At 40.4% G+C, this 24,133-nt stretch overlaps 1 protein-coding gene and 1 pseudogene across 1 annotated transcript; one reads left to right on the top strand and one right to left on the bottom strand.

Annotated features, from left to right (window-relative positions):
* Positions 1-238: 238 nt before the first annotated feature.
* LOC131395573 (olfactory receptor 9I1-like) lies at positions 239-1,183 on the bottom strand. Its single transcript, XM_058527429.1, has one exon. The coding sequence runs from the start codon at positions 1,181-1,183 to the stop codon at positions 239-241; it is 945 nt and encodes a 314-aa protein (XP_058383412.1).
* A 9,285-nt stretch (positions 1,184-10,468) lies between these two features.
* Positions 10,469-21,796, top strand: LOC131395324 (olfactory receptor 9I1-like; annotated as a pseudogene).
* Positions 21,797-24,133: the final 2,337 nt, after the last annotated feature.

Genomic DNA, 24,133 nt, shown 5'->3' on the forward strand with positions numbered 1-24,133 from the left:
CACAGCATGGCTTACCAAGCAGTGCGTCGGTGCGCGCCCGGGATCCGAACCAGCGAACCCCGGGCCGCCGCAGCGGAGCGCGCGCACTTAATACATTTGCAGTTTTTGTTGTGTGCCTGGTGGCACTTGTCTACCTTCTCTCTGTTTGTGGGTAAAAGTTGCATATAGTGCTGGTGCCTACTAGAGATATTGATATGGAAAGAAAATGGACCAAGAGGAGTGGTCTTCTCACTCACACCTACATGCTCTGGGACCCCTGGAATCTACCAGTGATCTTTTTGTAAGCTGCTTTCACATCCTTGTTTCTCAGGCTGTAGATCAGAGGGTTCAGCATGGGGATGACCACAGTGTAGAAGACTGACACGACCTTGTCTTCCTCTGGGGATTTGCCTGAGCTGCTCCGCAGATACATGAATACGAGGGTCCCAAAGAAAAGGGCCACAGCAGTGAGGTGAGAGGCACATGTGGAGAAAGTCTTGGCCCTGCCACCTGAAGACTTCACCCTCAAAATGGCCTTGATGATGAGCAGGTAGGAAATCAGGATGACCATGGCATTGGTCAAAATCATGAAGTTTCCAAACAGGACAAGGACAACCTCAGTGTTTGTTGTGTCACTGCAGGCGAGCTTCAGCAGAGGTGGGACATCACAGAAGAAGAAGTTGAGCTGATTGTTGTCGCAGAAGGGGAGGGTGAAGATGCATGTGGTACGCACGATGGCCCCTGACATCCCACAGACATAGGCTCCCACCACCAAACTCCAGCAGATTCTGGGGTTCATGGCCACACTGTAGAGCAGTGGGTTGCTAATAGCGACATAGCGGTCATAGGCCATCACTGATAGCAGAAAACACTCAGTACCTGCACAAGAGGTGAAGAAAAAGAACTGGACAGCACATTGGCCATAGGAGATGATCGTCTTACCTGTGGGCAGCGTGGCCAGGATCTGAGGGGTGATGACCGAGGTGTAGCAGGCATCTAGCAGGGAGAGGTGACTCAGGAAGAAATACATTGGAGTGTGGAGTTGGACATCCACTAGGATCAGAATGATCATCCCCACATTCCCCAGAAGGGTGACCAGATACAAACTCAGAAACATCAGGAACAGTGGAATCTCTAACTTGGGGTAGTCAATAAAGCCCATGAGAATGAAATCGGTCACTGTGGTGAGATTATTCTTGGCCATGGATTCAATGTGGACTATAGATCTGAGGATGAGACGAAAGAAAAAAAAAAAAAACCGGAATTGAAGGACAGGTTCCTTCTGTCTATGGTAGAAGTTAAGTTTATATTTCTGGGCCAAATTATAGATCTTGTTTTTGAGAAATCCTGTACCTGGCTGATTCTTCCTGGGCATCTATGTTCTTCTCCTGCATTTTTTGGAGCTGAGCCATGAGTTAGTGTTTCTGATTCAAATTAACTCTGGTTTATATTAGGAAATTTCTGTGAAGATAAGAGACACATAGATTTGGAAGGAATCTAGTCAGCACGTGTTCTAATCCCCATCGGATGCTGGAGTTTCCTCAACTGCGTACCCTCCATGTTTATCCACCTGTATGAGCCTCCATTGGCGGACAGTTCTACTTGTTAATTCTCTTTTTGGATCTAGATTGTCTCTCTTTATCTTCCACACATTGGATTTAGTTTTACCTCTTCCAGATACAATAATTTTAATCCTTTCTTCTCACAAAAGCCTTTCAGAATTTGCACGATGATGAATCTGTTTTTAATGTCGACTATTCACTCATATTACCCATTGATATATTTTGCTTATTATATAATTATTCAAAATGTGGTAAAAATAGTTCTTAGTCAGATGGTATTAAAAAAGGTTGTTTAAGGGTACAAACTTGTAACTAGTAGATACAAGTTCTGGAGATCTACCGCACAGCACAGTGATTACAGTCAACGATACTGTTTTATAAACTTTAGAGTTGCTAAGAGACTAGTTCTTAATTGTTCTCACCACAAAGAACATGATATTATGGGACATGAAAGAGATGTTAGCTAATGCTATGGTGGTAATCATACTGCAGTATACACATGCATCAAAGCAACACGTTGTACACCCTAAATGTACACAATGTTATATGTAAGTTATATCTCAGTAATAATAAAAAAGAAGATTAAGTCTTTCTCTCCATTTCAATCTTTACCACTGTAATCTTGGGTCAGGTGTTTCCTCTCACTCTAATCATGGGTCTCTTGTGGGAGAGAGGCACTGACATATAAAACATGGCCTTTTAGCACTGTTCCCTCCACCCCACTCTAGCAACGTGGTCCAGGGATGAGTTAGTTTCTTTGGAAGGCCCTCTTAGTATGGTCAACTCCATGGTTATCATCTGTAGGCTATATGATCGGTAAAGTTCTTTTGTCTTTCACAATCTGTGATTTGTATGTCTAGGTATATGGGTTAAAGGAGGCTCTTGAAAGGATTTTCCTAATATTTGTATTATTAAAAACATGCATACTCTTTAGCTACTCATTACTGAGTATACAAAATATGCAGGCACTATTTCAAGTGATTTATAATTACTTAAACATAATATTACGGGATCTTGAGTCTAAAATTGAGTTAATTATACTCCCCAGATTCTGAAAAAATGTCATTATTGATCAGGGCCAGGTCCTTCTTCATTTTATTTTATTATTTTCCATCCTTCTCTCTCCATCCCCACTCCTTTCCCTGCTCCTCATAGGTGTCTAATCTAGTGTATGCAAAACATACATCCTTCCATGTTTATTCCTTTTACACTTATTTAGAAATATGTCTATCTTTAAAAATGTAGTGATTTTGGTGTTGCAAAATTTACATACATGATCTTGTGCTATAAATCCCATTTTGTTTCTCTCTTTTTCCACACGCACTATACTGCTATGATTTGTCCCTGTTATGTGAGTAAATCTTGTTTGTTATTTCTGATTTTGTTTTGGTCATCCTTGGAAGGTGCACAGCACATTTTACCTATTCATTCCACTAAAGACTTTGAGGCTTTGCATATGTTATCTTATTTAATACTGCAAACCTCCTTTCAAGCAAGTATTCTTATCTTATTTTTTACCAGTGAGGAATTTGAACATCTGGGAGATGAATTTGTCTAGGATCACCCAGTTTAATAAGTGGAGGATCTGAGTTCCATACAGTAATGTTTTGATGGCATTGTGCTCTTTGCTATGAATTTTTTTTGATGCCTCCATACACTTTATTGCATCCTTATGATTTATGGGATCAAATAATTCTACCTTTGGATAATCAGATCCTTCCTACCTTCAAATTATGAGAAAACTCAGCTAATTTCAACCTCTATCTCAACATCTAATTCTGAAATTGTCATATTCCATTTTCCATCCATCTCTTGGTGAGGTCCCAGGGTTCTCTCTGATTTGAGGACGAGATTGTTCAATGCACACAACCAGAAATTAGGTGTCACATCATTGGGCTACAGATGTAGCCACACTCGGTTCGTGCCATGCGCATGCCAGGCCCACCTCATACATTAGCCCTAATCCTTCCAGCAGACCCACAGTTGGGTATAGCCATGACTATTTTATGGATTAGCTAAGTGTGGCTCAGAGAGGTTAAGGAAATTGCCCAACTTTCCACACACTCAGGAAGAAACAGAATCAACATTTGAATTCGGGGCTTCCTAACTCTAAATTCTGTTCTCTTTTCACCACATCATGCTGTCCTCTTAGGGAAGAGAATTACCCTTACTGCAGACCCAAGTCTCAACTTTTAAAATCATAGCCCCTCTGAGACTATTAGGCAAATACTCAACTTCCGCAGGAGAAGAGGGTTAAGTTTGATTTTGGAGTTTTTTGGTGGTCCATGTCTTTTCTTCTTCTTCCTACATTTTGGGTTAAGGCACACTTATTTGTGCTATATCCCTCCTTTGGTATACTCTCGGGAAAATTGCTTAACCGATGAGAGTCTCAATATTCTCAACAACAAAATGGGAACATAACAAGGATTTTTGAGAACTTAGAATGGATTTTTGTCTAATGTGGTAGAGCATGCTTATTTTCCAGAAAGGCAATTTCCAGAATATTTCCCACAAGGAAAATTTTCAAGACTAGGCTTGTGACACCCAGTTTTATATGACCTTATTTAAGAAAGGGTTTGGGGATCCAGCAGCTTATATTGGGTCAGAGTAGAGGGCAACAGAATCCCTGAACCCAGAATAGTTAACAACAGAATCCCTGAACCCAGAATAGCTAACAAGAGGGAAAACAATGGCTTATGGCCGGGAAATATTTTAAGAAAGCCTAGGGACGCTATTGGGTTGACATTATTACTTCTAATATGTTTTGATTCTAGTTTATACTACAGAAAAATAAAAGATTTCTGGAGGGGGTAGAGAAAGAGAGACAGTCTTACCAGCAGCAGCCTTCAGAGAAGAGATGGCCCATAAACCTGTGCTTACTTTAACTTGGCACCTTCTCCCAAACTCTTCTTTCTCTTGCTTTGAAGGTTGAGTCCACTGGAGGGAATGAAGGATCTGAACAGTTAACTCTCCTGATCTTATTGGGATTGCTGTCTCAAAACATTATTGTCAACATTTCCTGATTCTGGCCCTGAGTCAAGTACCACACTAAGCACTATAAAGGGTTTATTTCATGTCAACCTGACAATAACATTATGGGAGAGGAATATTTGTCTTTATTTTACAGTTAAGGAAACTGAGGCTTAGAAATATTAACCATTTTGCCTGAAGTTTCATAGAAAGAAAGAGAAGATGTTTAGATCTTAACCATGGTCACCCTGACCCCAGAATTGTGTGCTAAACCACTATGTTGTGCTGCTTTTCCTAATACAGGTTGCCATTTATTGAGCATCTGCTCTGTGCCAATCAGGAGGTTAAACATTTTACATACATTACCTCCTATAATTCTCACAATGGCCCTATGATAGAGGCATTATTTTGTCTTGCAGGAAACTAAGACTCTGAATAGTTAAGTAAGTTGTCCAAGGTCCCATGAGTAGTCAGTGAAAAATTCCAGATTCTAACTCAGGTCTGTCTTATTCCAAAGCCAAAACTCTAGCACATATGATTAATCCCACCTCCAGCATCATTACAGGAAGTACAGTAATTTACAGTGAAGTCTCTTGTCTAAGCTCTGCTGTGTAGTCCTCACCTGTGCCCCATGAAACTGTTTATATTTTCTAAAATTTACCTAGTGACACATAAGCCCAAAGAGATTAGAGCTGTAGATCCACCTCCCCCTCTCCAAAATGACCCAGTCTTGTGTATTTCATACAGAAGCTGAAACCCCAGTCTAGACATGGTCCATTAAATGACAAGATCCAATGACAATGGCCTGATTCTCTGCACAGCTTCACCTTCTCTAGTTTGTGTGAACATCACTTCAGAGCCAGTATCTTCTCAATAAGACCAACGTCAAATTACATCTTAACTACCTGGTGAAATAATCCAGTTGGATTCATTTTAGGCTTGGAATCAAAGTAATTTAAGGTCATTGAAGCATTTTGTAGAAAGCAGCTAAGATTGCTCAAATAGAGGAATGAAGCTGACAGATTTTAGGTTTCTTCTTATTATGCAAACCAGCAGGGTATTTAAAATGCTTTTGAGTATGGTTTTGTGGGAGGGATGCAGTGAGCAGAATATTGTCCCTGAATCATGAATCAGCTCCTGGGACAGCCCCCAGGGCTCCGAGGAAAAGCCATCTTCTCAGGGAGAACACACTCTAGCAGGGGCTCATTATCTCATATTCTGCACACAATTGAGAGCACAAAAATAAATCTTGTGGGATTTCATGGTAACTCCCAAGTCTCGTTAGTCTAAAAGTTCATTTGCCATTTCTGTAGGGAATACACATGGTTCCTCTTTGCCAGGGGCCCTCAATGTCCTGCTGTCCAAGTTAGTCAATGGTGGTGCCTGGCCTGGAACACAGATCTGAGGAATTCTGAAGTTCTCTTTACACTGCATCCATCCTTAGATGTGATTTCAAGTCTCAGCTCATGGACTGAAACGTAGCTGTGTTGTCACTCAAAATATCATAGGGAATGATGACTATTGGTTCAGGAGGAAATGAGTCAAGGGTGGTCTAAACCTCTTTCATTTGAATCTACACCCATAGTAGCTTGTTACTTCACCTTCCTTAAAGATCTATTTGCAGAGTTTTCCTAGGCAGCTTTCTCTGGTTATTCTCACTGTCATCTCTTTCTTGGTCTCTGAAACCCACACTCCCTGTGTTAGAAGCACAATTTGGCACTTGATTCCGCTTGTCTTACACTGTTCATGGCTGTTCCTAGGTGGTTGGTCACATCTCCCCAGCTAGATTGTGAGTTTCTGGAGAACTCATCTTGCTTTCTCCTAGCAACTTGTGTTCTGCTTCAGCAGAATCACTCCTCCACCCTGTAAGCTTTCATCAACTCATTAATGTAGGATCAGAACTCTTTCAGCTGGAGGGGTCTTAGAGAGGCATGGAACCCATTCACTTTAGAGTAACATGGTTGGAATAAAGCTCTTTGATGATTAGCAAGCATCAGCTAGCCAGGGTGGTTTGCAATTGCAGATGTCCAATGATTCAAGAATACATTGAAAAGAAAGGAGGTAGCCACAGACCAGGACTTCTGGCAGCACAGGGAATTCTATTTTTCAATACATTTTTGTATAATATTTATTATCATTTCCTGTAATTAAATAACCATTGAGATAACTGTGTAGTAAGGATATGTTCTATTGTATTGCAAATGTTTTTTGGAGTGGTATAGAGGGTAGGGTAGTCATTGAGACAAGGTAGAGAAAAAGGAGGGAGAATATGCCAGTAATGATAATATTCCTTTAAACATTCCCAGGGGAACTTATGGAAGTGAGTGATTGTATAGTATTCATTACCTTTTTCTCTTTGTGGCACACTGGGGGGATCTGGAGTGTTTTGATGTATCATATAATTATTATTGTTGTTGTAGTTAATATTAAGCCTATAACTTTTGTTTTGACCTTTGGAAAGAGATATATCTTAGGTTGGGTTCCTTAAAAAAAGACCCAAGACAGGCGTTTTGGGACCAGAATTTTACTGAGGGAGTGATCACAGAAGAACCCTGTAAGGGAGTGAAGGAGGCAGGAAACATAAACAAAGACGTAGTTTCTGTTGGAGTCTAGCTTTGGCCTGATCCTTAGGGGAACTCTGGAGTGTGAATTATACCATAGACTCAGTTCTGCCTCTAGGCAAGGGATTTGGTCTTTTGAAGCCCATATTGATTATCCATTGACTTTGGGTGCCCATAAGAGTTGATGTGTGGCCCCACAGGTATTTCTAGGAGAGGTGGATCTCTTGGCTGAGTGCATTACTCCAGAGAAGGCTGTAGCTGTGAGCTGTTAGCTACCAACACTCACAGCAGCTGCAGGTAGCTGTACTGATCTGGTACCTGGGATACTTAAGGATGCTCTTTCTTCCTGATAGACTTTTGAATATTTATATACAGGGATTCTAATACCACTATGTGGAGTAGACATAACCCATAGAGACATTAAGAAGTGGACCAAGAAAGACTGGCTTCAATGCAATTCCTATTAAAATTCCAATGGCATTTTTCACAGAAATAGAATAAATGATGCTAAAATTTGTATGGAACAACAAGAGATCCTGAACAGCCAAAGGAATCCTGAGAAAGAAGAACAAAGCCAGAGGCATCACACTTCCTGATTTCAAACAATGTTACAAAGTAATAATAATCAAAACAGTATGGTACTGGCATAAACATAGTGACATAGACCAATGGAACAGAATAGAGAGTAAGTCTTTTTAATTTTTTTTTAATTTATTTATTTTTTCCCCCAAAGCCCCAGTAGATAGTTGTATGTCATAGCTGCACATCCTTCTAGTTGCTGTATGTGGGACGTGGCCTCAGCATAGCTGGAGAAGCGGTGCGTCGGTGCGAGCCCGGGATCCGAACCCGGGCCACCAGCAGCGGAGCGCGCGCACTTAACTGCAAAGCCATGGGTCTGGCCCGAGAGTAAGTCTTTTTAGATTCCACATATAAGTAAAATCATACAATATTTGCCTTTCTCTGTCTGACTTATCTCACTTAGCATGGTGCCCTCAAGGTCCATCCATGTTGTCACAAATGGCAGGACTTCCTTCTTTATTATGGTTGAATAATTTTCCATTTTGTGTGTGTGTGTGTGTGTGTGTGTATATACACATACCACATTTTCTTACTGCTCTATAATCCATATTCCTCATAGAATCAGGAGAAATTGTTTAAAACCTACATCAGATTCTATAACTGCCCTATTAAAAACCATCTATTGGCTTCCCATTGTACTTAGGAAAATAATTAATTTATTACTCTGGCCTGATATCATATGTGATCTGCCCCCTGTCTACCTCCCTTCTTCATCTCCTACTGCCCTTGTATCTGTTCCTTGAGATCCCAGCTTATTCCTTACTCAGGGCCTTTGTATTTGCTGTTCCCTCTGTCTGAAATGCTTTCCACGCAAGAAAATGCTGTTGTGTCTTCTTTTCATACATGTCCCAGTGTAAATGCCTCATCAGGGAGACCTTTTCTGACTTCCAAGAGTCCCCTTGCTCTCCCACTACCCAACACAGTTTCCATCACATCCCCTGGCTCTATTTCTTTATAACACTAATTTTGAGGGCAGCAAGTTCATCTGTTTTGTTCACTGCTGTATCTCCAGTGCCTAGAATGGTTCTGGCATATACTAGGCACTCAAAAAATATTTGTCAAACAAATGAAAGGAGAGATCTTTAATGTTTCTATAGTTCAATCAGAAAAGTCAAATATCTCACTATAACAATGGGCAAAGAATTTGAATGCTAAATTGACAAAAGAAGAAATAAAAGTGGCTAAGTAAACAAATGAAAAATGTTTAACATCACAAGAAATAAAAAATTACAATTTCTGTAGTCCTGAGCTACCTTTTGCTTTCATATCACCAAATATTTAAAGAAGATTGTAATATCTACTTTGGAAGAGGTGCTGGGAAACAAGCTCCCTCATACACTGTGGAGCTCTGGGGAGCACCCTGAAGTCAGTTTTACTAATTTATATGAAGACCCTTAAAAACAAAAATGTCCTTCTCCCCATAGTTCTGCTTCTAGGAAGTCATTTCAAGGAAATATCATTAATATCTACACACATCTATGGTCACGGTACTGTTATTTCATAAAAAATGAATTGAAAATATCACAGTGAACACAATTATTTGGGGGTGATTGGATATTTTGGACATGAGTAGTGAGGATTCAAATGTAAGCATCTCCCAGCGCATGCACTTGCTTTTAGTTCTTGGATGTTGCATGGGTGGAGTTGAGAAGGGCCCCTGATCTGCACAGGAAGCTGAGGAACTTCTCCTGAAATAAGGGCTTCAATCTCAGACCTCAACAGAGGTTCAGGGATATAAACTATTTTCTGCTGGCATGAGTTGGGGGTGGGTCTGTGTGGAACCGAGCATAAGGGAATGAGGGGACTTCCTGGTGAGCAGGGCCACATCATTGGTGGTGGGTGTTGGTGTCATATGTACAAAGTAGCAGATGAGGAGATCTGTTCCATCCAGCTGTGTTGGTGGATGATGGTGGAATCTGGGAGTGATTTGAGAGTTTAGCACTTGGGGGCAGAAGCAGATTTACTGTTTTCTTCCTCATTTACTGTTGATCAGGCTGGGGGTACAAAATGGTGACTCAGCACTAGAACATCTCTGGGGAATGTGCAGTGGAGTTAGGAAATATTGAGATGGGGTGGAGTATAATGCAAACGTGACCTCATATGACTACTAGGGTGGAAAGTGTTCAGGATATAATGCTAAGTGGACAGCAGTGTTTGTGATATAAATTTTCTCCATCACACATAAGGGTAAGAAATATTACATAACTTAAAAAAATATATGCACGGAGTTCATATTTTGAACGAGTAAAGTTCAGCAAGCTTTTCAGGTAAAAAGATCTAAATAAATATTTATCAATAGCCTTCCTCTACATGAGCAATAATCAATAAAATAACAAATGGGAAAACTAAAGGCCTAATGCAGGGATTGAATGAATGGAAGGGAGGTCTCATGTCTCATGGATTGATATAGGCTTAGAGTTATAAGTTATAGGCTTAGAGTATGCGTGCCCTGTGTTCAGCAATGAGAAATACCACATATCTTTATTAATGTTTTCTAATTTACATAAATACGTATCAGTTCCTTTTCTGTCAAGATTCAAAGGATATTAAATCTCAAACATATATATTCCCCCAACCCTCCCCCCTAAGGGTCTCTCCTCTAGCCGACAGTTTTGGGGATTGCCACATTCCAGAAAATTTGCAGTTGTCTTCTGCCTTCAGATTATCATGACTGCCCTTGAGATTCTTCAAGTGCATGTGGTATATCAGACGACGGAAGTCTCGGCAGTTTTGTGGCATTTGGGAGTTAGTTTTCTCTTTTCTTGTGGTTGCCTAGATTTTTAGTACATAGAGTCTCAGGGTATAGTTTTCGACAACATGAGCCACCCAACGAGAGGTCTCGTCTCTTTCCAGGGTATTGCAGCGAACTGTAGTTCTCTGTCACTTGAGTAATTTTATAACAGTTAAATTTTCTCTTGTTAACTCACCCTAATGGAACAGTATAAAAATAGTGTCTGCTTCTGTGTATTTATCCAAGGATCATGAAAACACTAATTCAAAAAGATATATGCACCTCTATATTCATTGCAGCATTATTCACAATAGCCAAGACTTGGAAGCAACCTAAATGCCCATCAATGAATGAGTGGATAAAGAAGATGTGGTATATATACATGATGGAATACTACTCAGCTATAAAAAAGATGAAATTGTGCCATTTCTGGCAACATGGACTGACCTTGAAGGTATTATGCTAATCGAAATAAGTCAGACAGAGAAAGACAAATACCACATGATTTCACACTTGTGGAAGATAAGCAAACACGTAGATAAGGATAACAGATTAGTGGTTACCAGAGTAGAAGGGGGTTGGAGGAGGGTGAGAGGAGTAAAGGGACGCATATGTATGGTGACAGATGGAAACCAGACTTTTGGTGGTGAACACAATGCAGTCTATCAAGAAGCTGAAATATTATAATGTACATCTGAAATTTACACAATGTTATAAACCACTGTGACTTCCAAAAAATAAAAATAGTGTGTAAATTTTGATCCAGATTAAAAAAAAAAATGTCTATAGAAAAATTTCTGGAGATATATTAAGAATACCAAGCTCTGTTCTATATGTTTTATATGTATCATCTTTAACCTCCATGTCCATCTCAGGATATGGGTTTAGAGAAGTGACATAACTTACTTAAACTTCCAAGGTAGAGGAGGACCCATTTGAATCCAAGCAGCCTACTGCCAGAGCTTATGTGCAAAGTAACTGTGTTCTAGTGCCTTTCCCTCAAACTGTTAACAGTGCTTATTGTAGTGGTGTGGTTATAGTGGTTTAAATGTCTTCATTTGTGCTTTTTTGACATTGTCCAAATTTTCTACCCTAAATGGCTGTTTTTACAATCAGCTAACTGACATCAGGAAGTACAGGATAGTGGTGAAGAGCAAGGTGTTGGGAGCCAGCCTCTTCTGGTCCCAATCTCAGCTTCTCCCCTTTCTACCTTTGTGACCGTGGGTGGTTATTTAACCTCTCTGAGTCTCAGTTTACTCACTGGTAGAGTAGAATAATAATCATATCTACCTCAGAGAATTATTGTGAAGAGTCAATGAATTAGACATAGTAAAACTAATATGGTGCACTAGGAACCACTCTAAGTACTTAATATGTAGATAATTAACATTAGTTGGGTAAATGAGTAAGCAGACTGCTGGGACTTCACATAATCACTTTCTTCACTTGTGCCCCATATATAATATTAGTGAGAAGAGGTCACCTTGAGATGATAGCAACTCCTCAGAGAGCAGAATGTGGAGGTATCTCCCTCCATCCTAAAAATAAGATTATATTATGGTGGGGACTGCTACACAGGGTAATGGTTGAGTGGGGAGGAATTGAGAAAGCTAACTTTGCAGCAGCCCTTTTCTGAAGGTTTCTCTCTTCTGAGAATCAGGAAAACCTAATTAGAAGCTTAGGGTCTGATTAGAGCGTCCCAATCAATGACAAATCCCCCTGCCCCGGTCTTCTAATTGCCTTCCTGGAGCACCCAGGATAGGGCAGATATACAGGTGCCTATTAATGGTGCTCTTGCGGATGCTAGGGCTCGCGAGCTGCAGGTGCTGAAGATGTTTATTCCTCTGGTCCCCAAATGCCCCACTTAGACACCACATTTTGCTCCAACCCAGCCCAGTCTTCTAGATTGGGGAAGGTCCTCTTGGTCCTGCTGAAGGTAAGTATGGGTGTAGTAGATCAGAGAGAAAATGAACCACAGTGCAGATTCAAAATGTACTTGACAACCTGAATCTTGGTTTCTTCTCATCTAAAATGGGCTTATCTCTTTTTTCTTTAGAAAGTAGGGTCAAAGCTAATGTGGTTTGCTGGGGAGCACAATGCACTGGGAGATATTCGTTTCCCTTCCCCCTTGGAGTGATGCAAGACATTTAGCATCTTTGGGTCTCAATTTCCTCATTTTTAACATGGGACTGATAATGACTCTTCTACCTGCCTCAGATGATTGTTTTCAGAGTCAGAAGAGACAAGGTAGGTGAGACCATGTGGAAAACTAAGGAGGCTATTTAAATGAAAGTGTGTCTATCGAGAAAAGAAAAAGAGCAAGCAGCAACTCTTGTTGAATCTCTAAGAAACTTGCAAAACTCTGGCAGGACTTTGGAATGTGGTGGTACTGACATTACAGAGAGAGCTGGAAGTTATAGGCAGGCTTTAAAACAGAATGAGCTCCTCTGTGGGAGTAATTTCCCCATCATTGAAATTGTTCAGGCTTCATAAATGATTGGTCAGGAAGGGTCACTGTTAGTTCAAGGATCAGCCATCAGCGATGCTGTAGAGGAGATTTCTGCTGTGGATGGGAGGTAAATCTATATCCCTGCAGTCCAGAGTCCGTGAATCTACTCTCTGTGGGTGCTTGGCTGAGCCATCCCTCAGGCATAGAGAATCAAGGTCTCTCATTTAGGACTGGTCAGCTGGAGGCTGACTAGGGGAGAAGCTCTTAGGAAATTAGAGGATGAAAGAGCCCCATCCAGAGCTAGAGACTAAATGCTCATGCTTTGTGAGGCTGGCTCTGTCTAGGTATCCCCATCGCCATGACTCCTTTCCCCTCCAATCTCTCTTTAAAGGAAGGTGGTTCATCTATTCTCACACTCTCTGAGAAGCAGAGAGCTTGAGTAGTTCTGGGTATCAGAAAAGGAGTGCTAAGACTCTGAAAAAGGAGGAACAGTGCAGGAAGTAGAAAGAGTGTCTTGTCAGGCTGCAGGAGATCTGGGCTCTAATCACTTCCAACCTTTCCGCCTGTCCATTTGCTTCTGGGAAAGATCCACCTCATCTTGGGGCCTCTCTTTCCTCATCTCTACTTCATCTGTATGAAGGCAGAAGGGCAGAACCATGACCTTTAGAGACTCCTTTCCAAGGATGCTACTGCACACTCAGGTCAGGGAGCAAGTGGGTCAGGGTGAGCAGGCATTGGTGAAGGAGAAGTGTAAGAGATTTGAAGTCAGCATTTAGACAGACTTTATATGCCATTCTAGAAGTTTATTGTAGGATCACACAGTGGGGAAGAACCTCAAGAGTTCAACTTTTCAGGTCTTTCCCCCCATACCTCGCATCTTCAGGCAAGGAATCTGTATCACTAGGACCACTATGATGAGGGGTTGCGTGGTGTAGTGGAAAGGGTTCTGGGTCCCAGTTCTGGCTGCTTTTCTTCCTAGCTGTCTGATCTTTGATGAAGTAAGTTGACTTCTCTGAGTCCCACTTTCCTCATCTGAAAATGGATTGTGTGGGGATCAAATGAGATCATGGGTGTACTGTGTTCTGAAGTGAGGGATCATGAAAGTAATTTGTAATTTTTGGGAGGGGCAATTCACTCCTTCCATTGTATGCAGCAGAACAAAACTTTGTTGAACACACACTATGTCGTCTCATTTCATCCTCACAACACTTCTGTGAGTTAGGCAGTATTCATGTTCATCTCATAGATGAAAGAGCTACAGTCAGAGAATTTAAGCAACTGGCTGGAATTTGACTGCACTGTGATAGAACCTCAAAACATACTGGTTCTGTGACGCCATGCTTGTTCTGCCTTTCTGCTATGTTCAATGAGCCTCGCTGGAGAATATTTTCCTGTCTTTATGAGTTTAAATTCAACTAGGAAATGACCAACTAAAGTTTATTCCAAACAAGTTTCTGGGGAAAGGAGGAGCTTTCAAATAGAGACTCTGTCTTCATTTCTAGGTTGAGCTGCTTCTTTACCTGAACAGAGTGTAGGTGGAAGGACAAAATATGTTTTCTCACTATTTAAACACTCTGAGGACCCAAGTCCACCCTGACACTTTGAGTGGAAGTCAAAGCATCTTGTGCCTCATTCCTTTATTCTCTTTTCCTCTTCAAGTTGTCACAAGCAGATGACATCAGTTCTATTGTAGTGGGAGAGGGAAAATCACTCTCATCTATGTCTGTTTAGTTCTATATAGTCATCATTACATCCCCAGTGTCCAGCATACTTCCTGGCACAGAGTGTAAAGGCAGATCCTTTATAAATCTTTGTTACATATTACCAATTGAGGGCAATGGCTATGTAACTTTACACACATCATACAACCTGTATACCTCACTATTTTAAAATAACTTTAAACTTGACTTGGAGCATCTAAGCAGATTAGTTTTGCTGAACTATATAAACACTCGTCAGATCCATGGCTATATATTTTCCAGCAGTGTTATAAAGCTATTATAAAGCTGGTGTCTGGGCGCTTATAACAATTCCTTCCAAATGCAAACTTTTTACTTTTAGAATCATCTTCCTGTACATTTTCTTGTTGGATCCATAGTAGCCTTTTGGCTCCTGGTCCAGTGTTTTCTCTGCTCCAAGATGACAAGTGGAGCCTGTTAAACACGGAAGTCTGCTGGACTTTCTCTCTTCTGAAGCCCCTGTTAGTTTTCTGAGGTTTGGTGGAGGTTTTGGGGATTTGGAGCATTAGCATTAATAATCTCAAAGAACAGATGATCTCAAGGTCTTTTTCCTTTAGCTTTCCAATGTGGGAGAATTACATGTCTTAGGTGTGTTTACCATTGGCTGACATAAAATGAGGCTGTGGGTCTTGAGCAGACATGAATCATGCTGGGGAGAGATAATCTAGAGTTACAGAGGTCCACCAGGAGAGGTCTGGCGGGAAGCATAATATTTCTGTGCCTGATCAACAGTTAGATAACGGATCACTGAGAATGTTAAACGCAGATGTTGCTCAATACCGTGGAGTATGATGGGTTCATAATGGTATCAAGGATTCGCTTTCTTCCTGTGCATCCTTAAAAGCCAGCAATTTCAACTATTTTTGGGGCTTCAAAAACAGGAAACTGCTGCTTCCGAGTTCTATTTATAAATCTCAGCAACTTAGTTTATCTAAATTGCCTGAGACCAAGTATTTTCTCTGAGGCCACACTGATCCGTGGTTCTTCTCTCTGCCTGGAGATTTTGTGGAGCTGCTGGTTGTTTTCTCTAATCTTAATCATTAAAAAACTGATTGGATGCTCTATCTAGATTTATCTATCATTTTGGACTAGTTCAAGAATTTAGACAATGCATCACAAGAAAAAGTGGAACTGTTCTTGGACAGAACCAAACTTCTCAGCTCCTCTGAAGATCAGCAAACACTGGGCAACCTTGGTTTTCCTTAAAAGTTTCCCCTGCCCATTGCAAAATTGACATATTTGATGCTCAGAAGGATCACATTAAGGTGTGTTTTGAGTTAGGAGACCCTCCATGCTGCTCACTGTCTCAAAATGGAGGCCCAGGTCTCTATCTTCGGGTTTGGGTTTATGAAGATTTCAGGAGCTGGCTGCAGTAGCACAGACCCAGAGAATTCCCTAAGGTTTCATATATTCTCCCTTGAGCATCTGCCTTTCTTTATCATCCATAGATCAGTCTGATTTAAGTTGAATCCCTGTTTGTGCACTGTCTTTCCAGAACCCATTTGGCAAAGTCTTCTGGCAGCTCTATTACTAGTCTGATGCTGTCAGAGCTGATCATTCTGATTATCCTGGCATCTGACAAACAGGCAATTTTATTTTATATTTACTTATTCATCAATGTCTCTTTCCAAAAGAGATTTAAATGGTTTATAAAAATGCACGACATGCAGCAAGATAAAATAAATTAAAAATGAGGACTGAGATTTGGGCAAAGGGAAAGTACAGGTAGGCAGATGATAATGAGGACCCAGGGGCAAGGTTGGTTCACATGACTTTTGTCTTGCCACTTAGACCTGTGCTGGGGTTGATGTTTCCTTGGGGGCTGCACATTCCTCTTTAGAGTTTGATTCTGATGGTTGCCCTGGGCATCTCTTCTACTCTCCCATCCCTGCAGACAAGACATGATGAATAAAGGTGACACCACAAAACAGAGAATACGTGAAATGTTTCCAACTCAGAACTGGAGTCAATTTCCAATATCTTTTGTTAACTTATGTTACTCTCCTCCTTGCCCAAATGTAGAGGGTAATGTATATAGAGCTACTAGAAGGTTCTAGGCATAAAAAAGGTGCTCACTAATTGCTAACTCATCATTACCATACTCACAAGCAATGGGATAGCAATTAGGAGTGCAGCCCTGGAGTCCAACAGACTGGGTTTCAAATCCCAGCTGAGTGGTTTACCTAAACCAAGTTACTTCATCTCTGCAAGCCCCTGTTTCCCAGTCTATAAACAGGGATAATAACAAAACATCCTGTGTTGGGGTGTTGTGAGAAGTAAATGAGGCAGTTTATGCAAAACAACTAGAACAGTTTCTAACACATAGTGAGTGTTGTCTTAATACCATTCTTCATTATTATTATTAATATATGCTCTTTCTCTCTCTCATTGAACCTTTAAGAGGAGAAGAGAGACCATCATATTGTAGAACAGGATGCAGCATTTGAGGTCCTTTAGTGCAGCCTTCTCATGTGAGGACACAGATCAAGAGACGGGAAGATAGTTGCTCAGTTTACACGGTACATCTGTGGCAGAAAGTGGACTTGAATTCAGGCCTCTGAATGCTTTTTCCGACCTTCCTACCATACACTCTCTCTGGCTGATCATAATCAACTGCCCCTCCTCCACCCAAAGGAAACTAGCTCCCCTCCTCCAGGAGAGATCTGAAAGTGTCTTTCAGGAGAGAATGGTGGAATGAAGTGGGTCTCCTGGCTTGTGCCTCCCCAGGTGGGGCTGCCTGAGGATGGGCTACAGAATCCCACTTTCTGGGCCAGAGTGATGAGCCATGGTGTAGATATGTGGAAAGCACAATGAATTTGGAGCCAGAAGTCTTGGTGCCATTTACTAACTATGTGTTCTTGGGAAAGTTGGTTTAACTACTTTGAGCCTCATTTTACTTAGCAATAAAACGGGGATAAGTTAAATTTTTAAATGGCAGAACAACCTAGGGGTTGAAAAATCATTTTTGTAACAATTATATATAATTTACTCCATACTAGGCAACAATGTGTCTGTGTTTCTATGAATTATCTCTTTTACCTCCTAGTACAGCAGAGCTGTTATTGTTATTGCATAGATGTCAAGACTGAGATTTTAGAGGTCAAGTAACTTGCCCAAGGTCACACAAACAGAAATGATTGAGTCTAAATTTGGAGCAAGCTCTGTATGCCTTCAGAGCATTTTTTAGCCACTATGCTATATTGTTGGGATTCCAGCCTTGCATTTACATTGAGTGATCGCAGGCTGATAAAGCCTCTAATCCCTCAGGGGCTTCTCTCTGCCTTAGGAGGTTGACATGTCTGAACAAAGCTGCCTTGAAAGTGTTCCACAAGGACTTGAAGAACTCTGTATATTTTGTAATGGGAGTGGAGTAGTCCATTGGTGGTGATTTGTATCTTCATTTTCTGTTGTTTGCGGATAAGTGACGTGTGCAAATAAGCCTGAATAGTCACCTGATCCCCAGCATTTCTGCTAAAATGTCACCTTTTCAATGAACCTTCCCTGACAGTCCTTGTTAATATCCTTCCCCTTGCTTTGGCTCCCAATTGCCCCCCTGCTATTTTTTTTTTTAATTTTTTATAGCACTTAGCATTTTCTAACATAATAGAAAGTATACTTTAAAAAAATATATTAAATACGCCTGGCTCTTCTGCTAGAATGGCCGCTCCACAAAGGCAGAGATCTTTGTTTTGTTCTGAGCATCTGGACGAGTGCCTGGCACATTGTAAATTGGCAGTAGATTTTTGTTGAATGAAGAAAATAAATATACTCTCTCTCTCTGTCTCTCTCATTTTTTCCTCTTTGGTTGAGGTGATTTGTGTGAATTCCTTTTAGAACACAGCAAGTCATTGTTTTGGTCAAAGGCCAGTATTAAATTGGACCCTAAGGGAAGAAAAAAAATCCTTCTAAGTATTTACATTATCAGGAACTCAGTGGGGGGAAAACACCAGATGCTAACCTTTATTTCATCAGTAGATCAGCTTTTGCCAAACATTGATCAAAGTTTCATTTTCTCATTATCTGAAATCCTATGAGAGCTTTCTCAAATTCAGATTTTATTTCAAGGATGGAAGGAGGACAAGAAGAATCACCTTTGAAGTGCACATTCAGTGTTTCCATTGCCCCAAATTATCAGCATCCAAAGGAGAGACAGGATGGTCCAAATACCCGGCAAGAACTCCTTCTGTATTAGAATTCTAAACTCAGTGTGACAGCTTTGTCCCTTAACGAGCTTTGCAGGCTAATTCGGGAAAGGCTTGATTCATGTACCTCACTGATTGATAATGATCTGTCATTTAAAAAAATGGGACAGGTCCTTTGGAATAAGAAGAGAACTTGGAAACCAGGCCACGCTGCTTGGCAGAAACAGAGGTGAAGAAGCGGCTTGGCAGGCAACAGGTTGTAGAGATTCTAACAGTGCTTGCTCTTCACGGCTCACTTTCTTGCATCCAACTCCGTTGTGGTCACATGTACATCAAAAACAACCACAAACAAAGAGAAAATTGATATTGGGACTCCAAGGGGCTGTGGACTTGGAGATAAGAAGATTCCAGAATGTATATGACCTTAAAAGCATGTTACTCATATTATTGCAGAATTTAGAAAGAATAATTCTATGTGTGAGTCAGACCATGTGCTAGGCATAGTCTGTTATGTCCTTCACAATAATATTGTGACTTTGGTATTGCAACCCCCGTTAAACCAAGAAGGAGACTGATTTTCAAAAGGATGAATTAACTTTCCTAAGATCTCAAGGGATTTTAACCTAGGTCTGATTTCAAAGCCCACGGTGATTTTTGGCGCTGCAGTGAAGCCGAGGATAGTTTCTAATTTGGAACTTGCAGAAGTTTGGAAATGTCTAAGGAACTGAGTTCTAGCTCTGGCTTTGCCTTTTTTTTTTTTTTTTTTAATTGATGTTTTAATGGTTTTTAACATTGTGAAATTTTGGGTTGTACATTTTTGTTTGTCCATCACCATATATATGACTCCCTTCACCCCTTGCCAGATGCCCACCTCCCACCCCCACTGCCCCTGGTAACCACAATTCAGTTTTCTCTGTCCATGTGTTGGTTTATATTCCACATATGAGTGAGATCATACAGTGTTTGTCTTTCTCTTTCTAGCTTATTTCACTTAACATAATACGCTCCAGGCTCATCCATGTTGTTGTAAATGGGACAATTTTGTCTTTTTTTATGGCTGAGTAGTATTCCATTGTATATATATATACCACATTTTCTTAATCCAGTCGTCAGTTGAGGGACACTTAGGTTGCTTCCACTTCTTGGCTATGGTGAATAATGCTACAATGAACATAGGGGTGCATAAGCCTCTTTGGATTCTTGATTGCAGGTTCATTGGATAGATTCCCAGTAATGGGATAGCTGGATCATAGGGTATTTCTATTTTTAATTTTTTGAGGAATCTCCACACTGTTTTCCATAGAGGCTGCAGCAGTTTGCATTCCCACCAGCTGTGTATGAGGGTTCATGTTTCTCCACATCCTCTCCAACACTTGTTGTTTTTTTGTCTTGGTGATTATAGCCATTCTAACGGGCGTGAGGTGATATCTTAGTGTTGTTTTGATTTGCATTTCCCTGATGATTGGTGATGCTGAACATCTTTTCATGTGCCTATTGGCCATCTGTATATCTTCTTTGGAGAAGTGTCTGTTCATTTCCTCTGTCTGGCTTTGCCTTTTTACTAACTATGAAATCCTTTTCCCCCAGTTTTATTGAGATATAATTGACATACAGTACTGTATAAGTTTCAAGTGTACAGCATAACTATTTGACTTATGTATATCATGAAATGATTACCACAGTAAGTTTAGTTAACATCCATCATCTCATATAGATACAAAAAAAAAGGAAAAAGAAAAATATATTTTTTTCTTGTGATGAGAACTCTTGGATCTATTCTTTTAACAACTTCATATATACCATACAGCAGTGTTAACTATAGTCATCGTGTTGTACATTATATCCCTAGCACTTACTTACCTTGTAACTGGAAGTTTGTACCTTTTGGTCACCTTATAAAATCTTGAGCTAGTCACTTCACTTCTTTGACCCTCATATTTTTCTCTCAAAAATGCGATTAACACTATGCCCTGCCAAGGATTTCTGAAAGATCAATTGAAATAAAGTTTTCAAAAAATGTAAAGTGCTTTACAAGTCTAAAAGATTATTATTGTTACTGAAAATGATCATATCAAGGCATATTCACCTTAATTTATCTCCAGTGAGACTTTATTTTTTTTATTTCAGTGGGCAACCTAGGATTCACGACAAAGAATGGCACTGTGGTGACATATTTCATTCTAATAGGATTCCAGCTGTGGGCAGAGCTGCAGATGGGTCTCTTCTTTGTGTGTCTGGTCCTTTATCTCATCACCATGGTGGGCAACCTGGGCATGATAGTGCTGATTCAGAGTGACCTTCGACCCCAGACTCCCATGTACTTCTTCCTCAGCCACCTTTCCCTCCTGGACACTTGTTACTCCTCTGTTATTGTCCCTCAGTTGCTTGCAACCGTGGGTACTGATAAGATGGTCATCACCTATGAGCACTGTGACACTCAGTTCTTCTTTTTCACGCTCTGTGCTAGTAGTGAGTGTTTCCTTTTGGCAGTGATGGCCTGTGACCATTATGTGGCCATATGTAACCCTCTCCTCTATGCCACTGCCATGACACCACAGACCCGCCTGGGCCTAGTCGCTGGGGCATCTGCTGGTGCCATGGTCAATTCTATGATTCGCACTGGGTGTACATTCTCGATCTCCTTCTGTAAGTCCAACCGTGTGGACTTCTTCTTTTGTGATTTCCCACCCCTGCTGAAGCTTGCCTGTAGTGAGACCAGACCACAGGAACAATTGATCTACCTCTTAGCTTTCTTGGTCATTACAACCAGCATTTCAGTGATTCTTATATCCTACCTGTTCATCACCCAGGCTATTCTGAAGATTCGTATGGCAGATGGAAAACCAAGACTTTCTCTATCTGTGCTTCTCACATGACTGCAGTGGCTCTTTTCTTTGGGAAATTCATATTCATATACTTGAAGGTTAAAATGGGCAAATCCCTTGTGGAGGACGAGATTGTGTCAGTATTTTACACCATAGTGATCACTATACTGAACCCAGTGATCTACAGCCTGAGAAACAAGGAAGTGAAGAGGCTCTGAAGAAAGTTCTCAACAGGATGAGGGTTTCCCAAGTAGAGTAAAACTTGAGCCTCATCAATTCAGAAGTTCCTTGAAATCATCATTTGGGCTTTTGGCTTGTTCCCTTAACACATGAACCAGATTTCATAATTACAAAGACACACTGAGGCAAAAAATGTAGATTGAGGTTCCAGCAATTTCTTTTGTTTATTTGCTGAGGAAGTTTTGCCCTGAGCTAACATCTGTGCCAGTCTTCCTCTATTTTGTATGTGGGTTGCTGCCACAGCATGTCTGACGAGTGGTGTAGGTCCACACCTGGGATCCAAACCTGTGAATCCAGCCGCCGAAGCAGAGTGCACCAAACTCAACCACTATGCTATGGTCCCTGCCCCCCAGCAATTTCTTTATTAGCCCTATGATCTTGAGCCAGAAATTCTCTGCCTCAGTTTTCACGTCAGTAAAAATTTCTGCCTTGCTATGATAAAGAGACATGGAATGCAAAAGAGCTTTATCAATGATAACATGCTATAGGATGTAAATTTATTTTTCTTACCTGTCCCAAGTATTGTTAAGTGTTTTCTCAGTTACTTGAATTTTTTTCTACTAGGCTAAATTTTGCATCTTTGAATAATTACAAAACAATAGCTTATTATTTATATAGTAAGGGCAGTCACATTCTTTGGTTGTGGGTAGTGGGGTGGAAATCAACCTTGACCAAAGAAAATTTTTCTCAATATTCAGTCATATCCAATTTAGGCATTTGTCACGCAAAATACAAGTAACTAAACAGAGGGAGAAAAAATAGAGGAGAGAGGAGATATGAAATGGGAAATGTTAGACTAGAAAATGTTAGCCTACTTCCCAAAATAGTGTAGAGGACCAAGACACTGTAGAATGAAAGAAAGATGTAATGATTTGCATTAATTATTGGAAAGAATTTGATGTGGAGCTGAATTGAGTCCCATATATAACTTTTGAAATATTTCTTTATCACTAAAGGTCAGAATTTCTATTTTATTTCTGAAGCATTGTTTGTGGACAATCTGCCTCAATTAACTCAAGCTATCTTCTATTCTTCAGTAATGAAAACCACTATCTACTTCCACCCTCTGTGGGACATTTACTTTATTGTCAGAATGCTACTGCACAAAGGGCATGATCTGCTCACCATGAGACAAAAGCCAATCATCAAGAGGCAAGATGGTGGCAGAGAAAGGGCATTTTATTACAGTTTGTTAGCAAGAGGGAAGATGGTCTACTAATGTCTGAAAGAACCATCTTAAGGGGTCACAGAATCTTGAAGCAGTTATATAGGCCAGTGGGTTATAGGGGAGGCAGTTAAGAACATTGTCCCTCTGGTGTTACAGACTGAGAGTGTCCACACCAGACAGATTCTCTGTCCAAGTTTCATCAAATGCCCAAGGAGTTCAAAAAAACAAAGATATTGTCTTATCTCAGCTGGAATGTATATGCACTAGCATGGATCATAAAGTCTACAGAGCAGTTAGATCTCCTGGAGGGTGCATATCCAGCTGAGTTAGTTAGTCAGAGGTCATTCAAAGTTAAAGTATGGTTTCTTTTCTACAATATGGCTTCTCTTATGTCACCCATGTGTTGAGCTGGTGTCAATTCCCCCCTTTTGTGGTTCAATCCTCAATCTTCAGAGATAGTCTGTTGATGAGGGGCATAAGTTGTTCCATCTCATTTAACCAGTCTCTTAGTAAGACAGTGATGCAGGTGGGCTCCCAAAGTTAGGCCTATATTGTGTAAGCAAGTAACCAGGTATTTAATAAGAAACATTTCTAGGGAAACAAAAAGAAAAACAAGGTTAATGGTTGGAGCAAATTATAGACCAGTTTCTGAGTTCAGGGAGCAGCCAGTCAAAGGATTTCTAGATATCAGAGTCAAAGCACCTTTTGCAGTTTGAAATGTCTCTGATGATGTCATCAGATGTTCAGGTATCAGTCTGAGTGGCTTACACAGCAACAAACATGAATCTCTCTTAAGTTTATATCAAGTTATCATGTTTCAGTCTGTAGGGCTTCAGGAAAAGGGCAGGTTAATTCTCAATGATTGTGAATGTAAATGATGGAAAAAATTGAAAACATTAGTTTGGAAATTTATAGCCAGACATTTTAGGAGACTAGAAGAATTCAGGATCTGGCCCAGTTACAGATAGAAAACAAAAACCTCGAAGATAATTATCAGAACTAGAACCTAATATTCATGAATGTGTACTGCAGTCTCTATTGAAGCATAATTTTTCTCTCTAAAATGACCCTATTTTTACCACAAATAGCCAATTAAGACTCATTGGTCTGCAAAATAAGTCTATTTTTAATAAACTTGGCCCAATTATTTACATAAGTATAGCAAGAATAGCAATTGATCATATACGC

This window comes from Diceros bicornis, chromosome 31, assembly GCF_020826845.1.
Source record: "Diceros bicornis minor isolate mBicDic1 chromosome 31, mDicBic1.mat.cur, whole genome shotgun sequence".
NCBI lineage: Eukaryota > Metazoa > Chordata > Mammalia > Perissodactyla > Rhinocerotidae > Diceros > Diceros bicornis.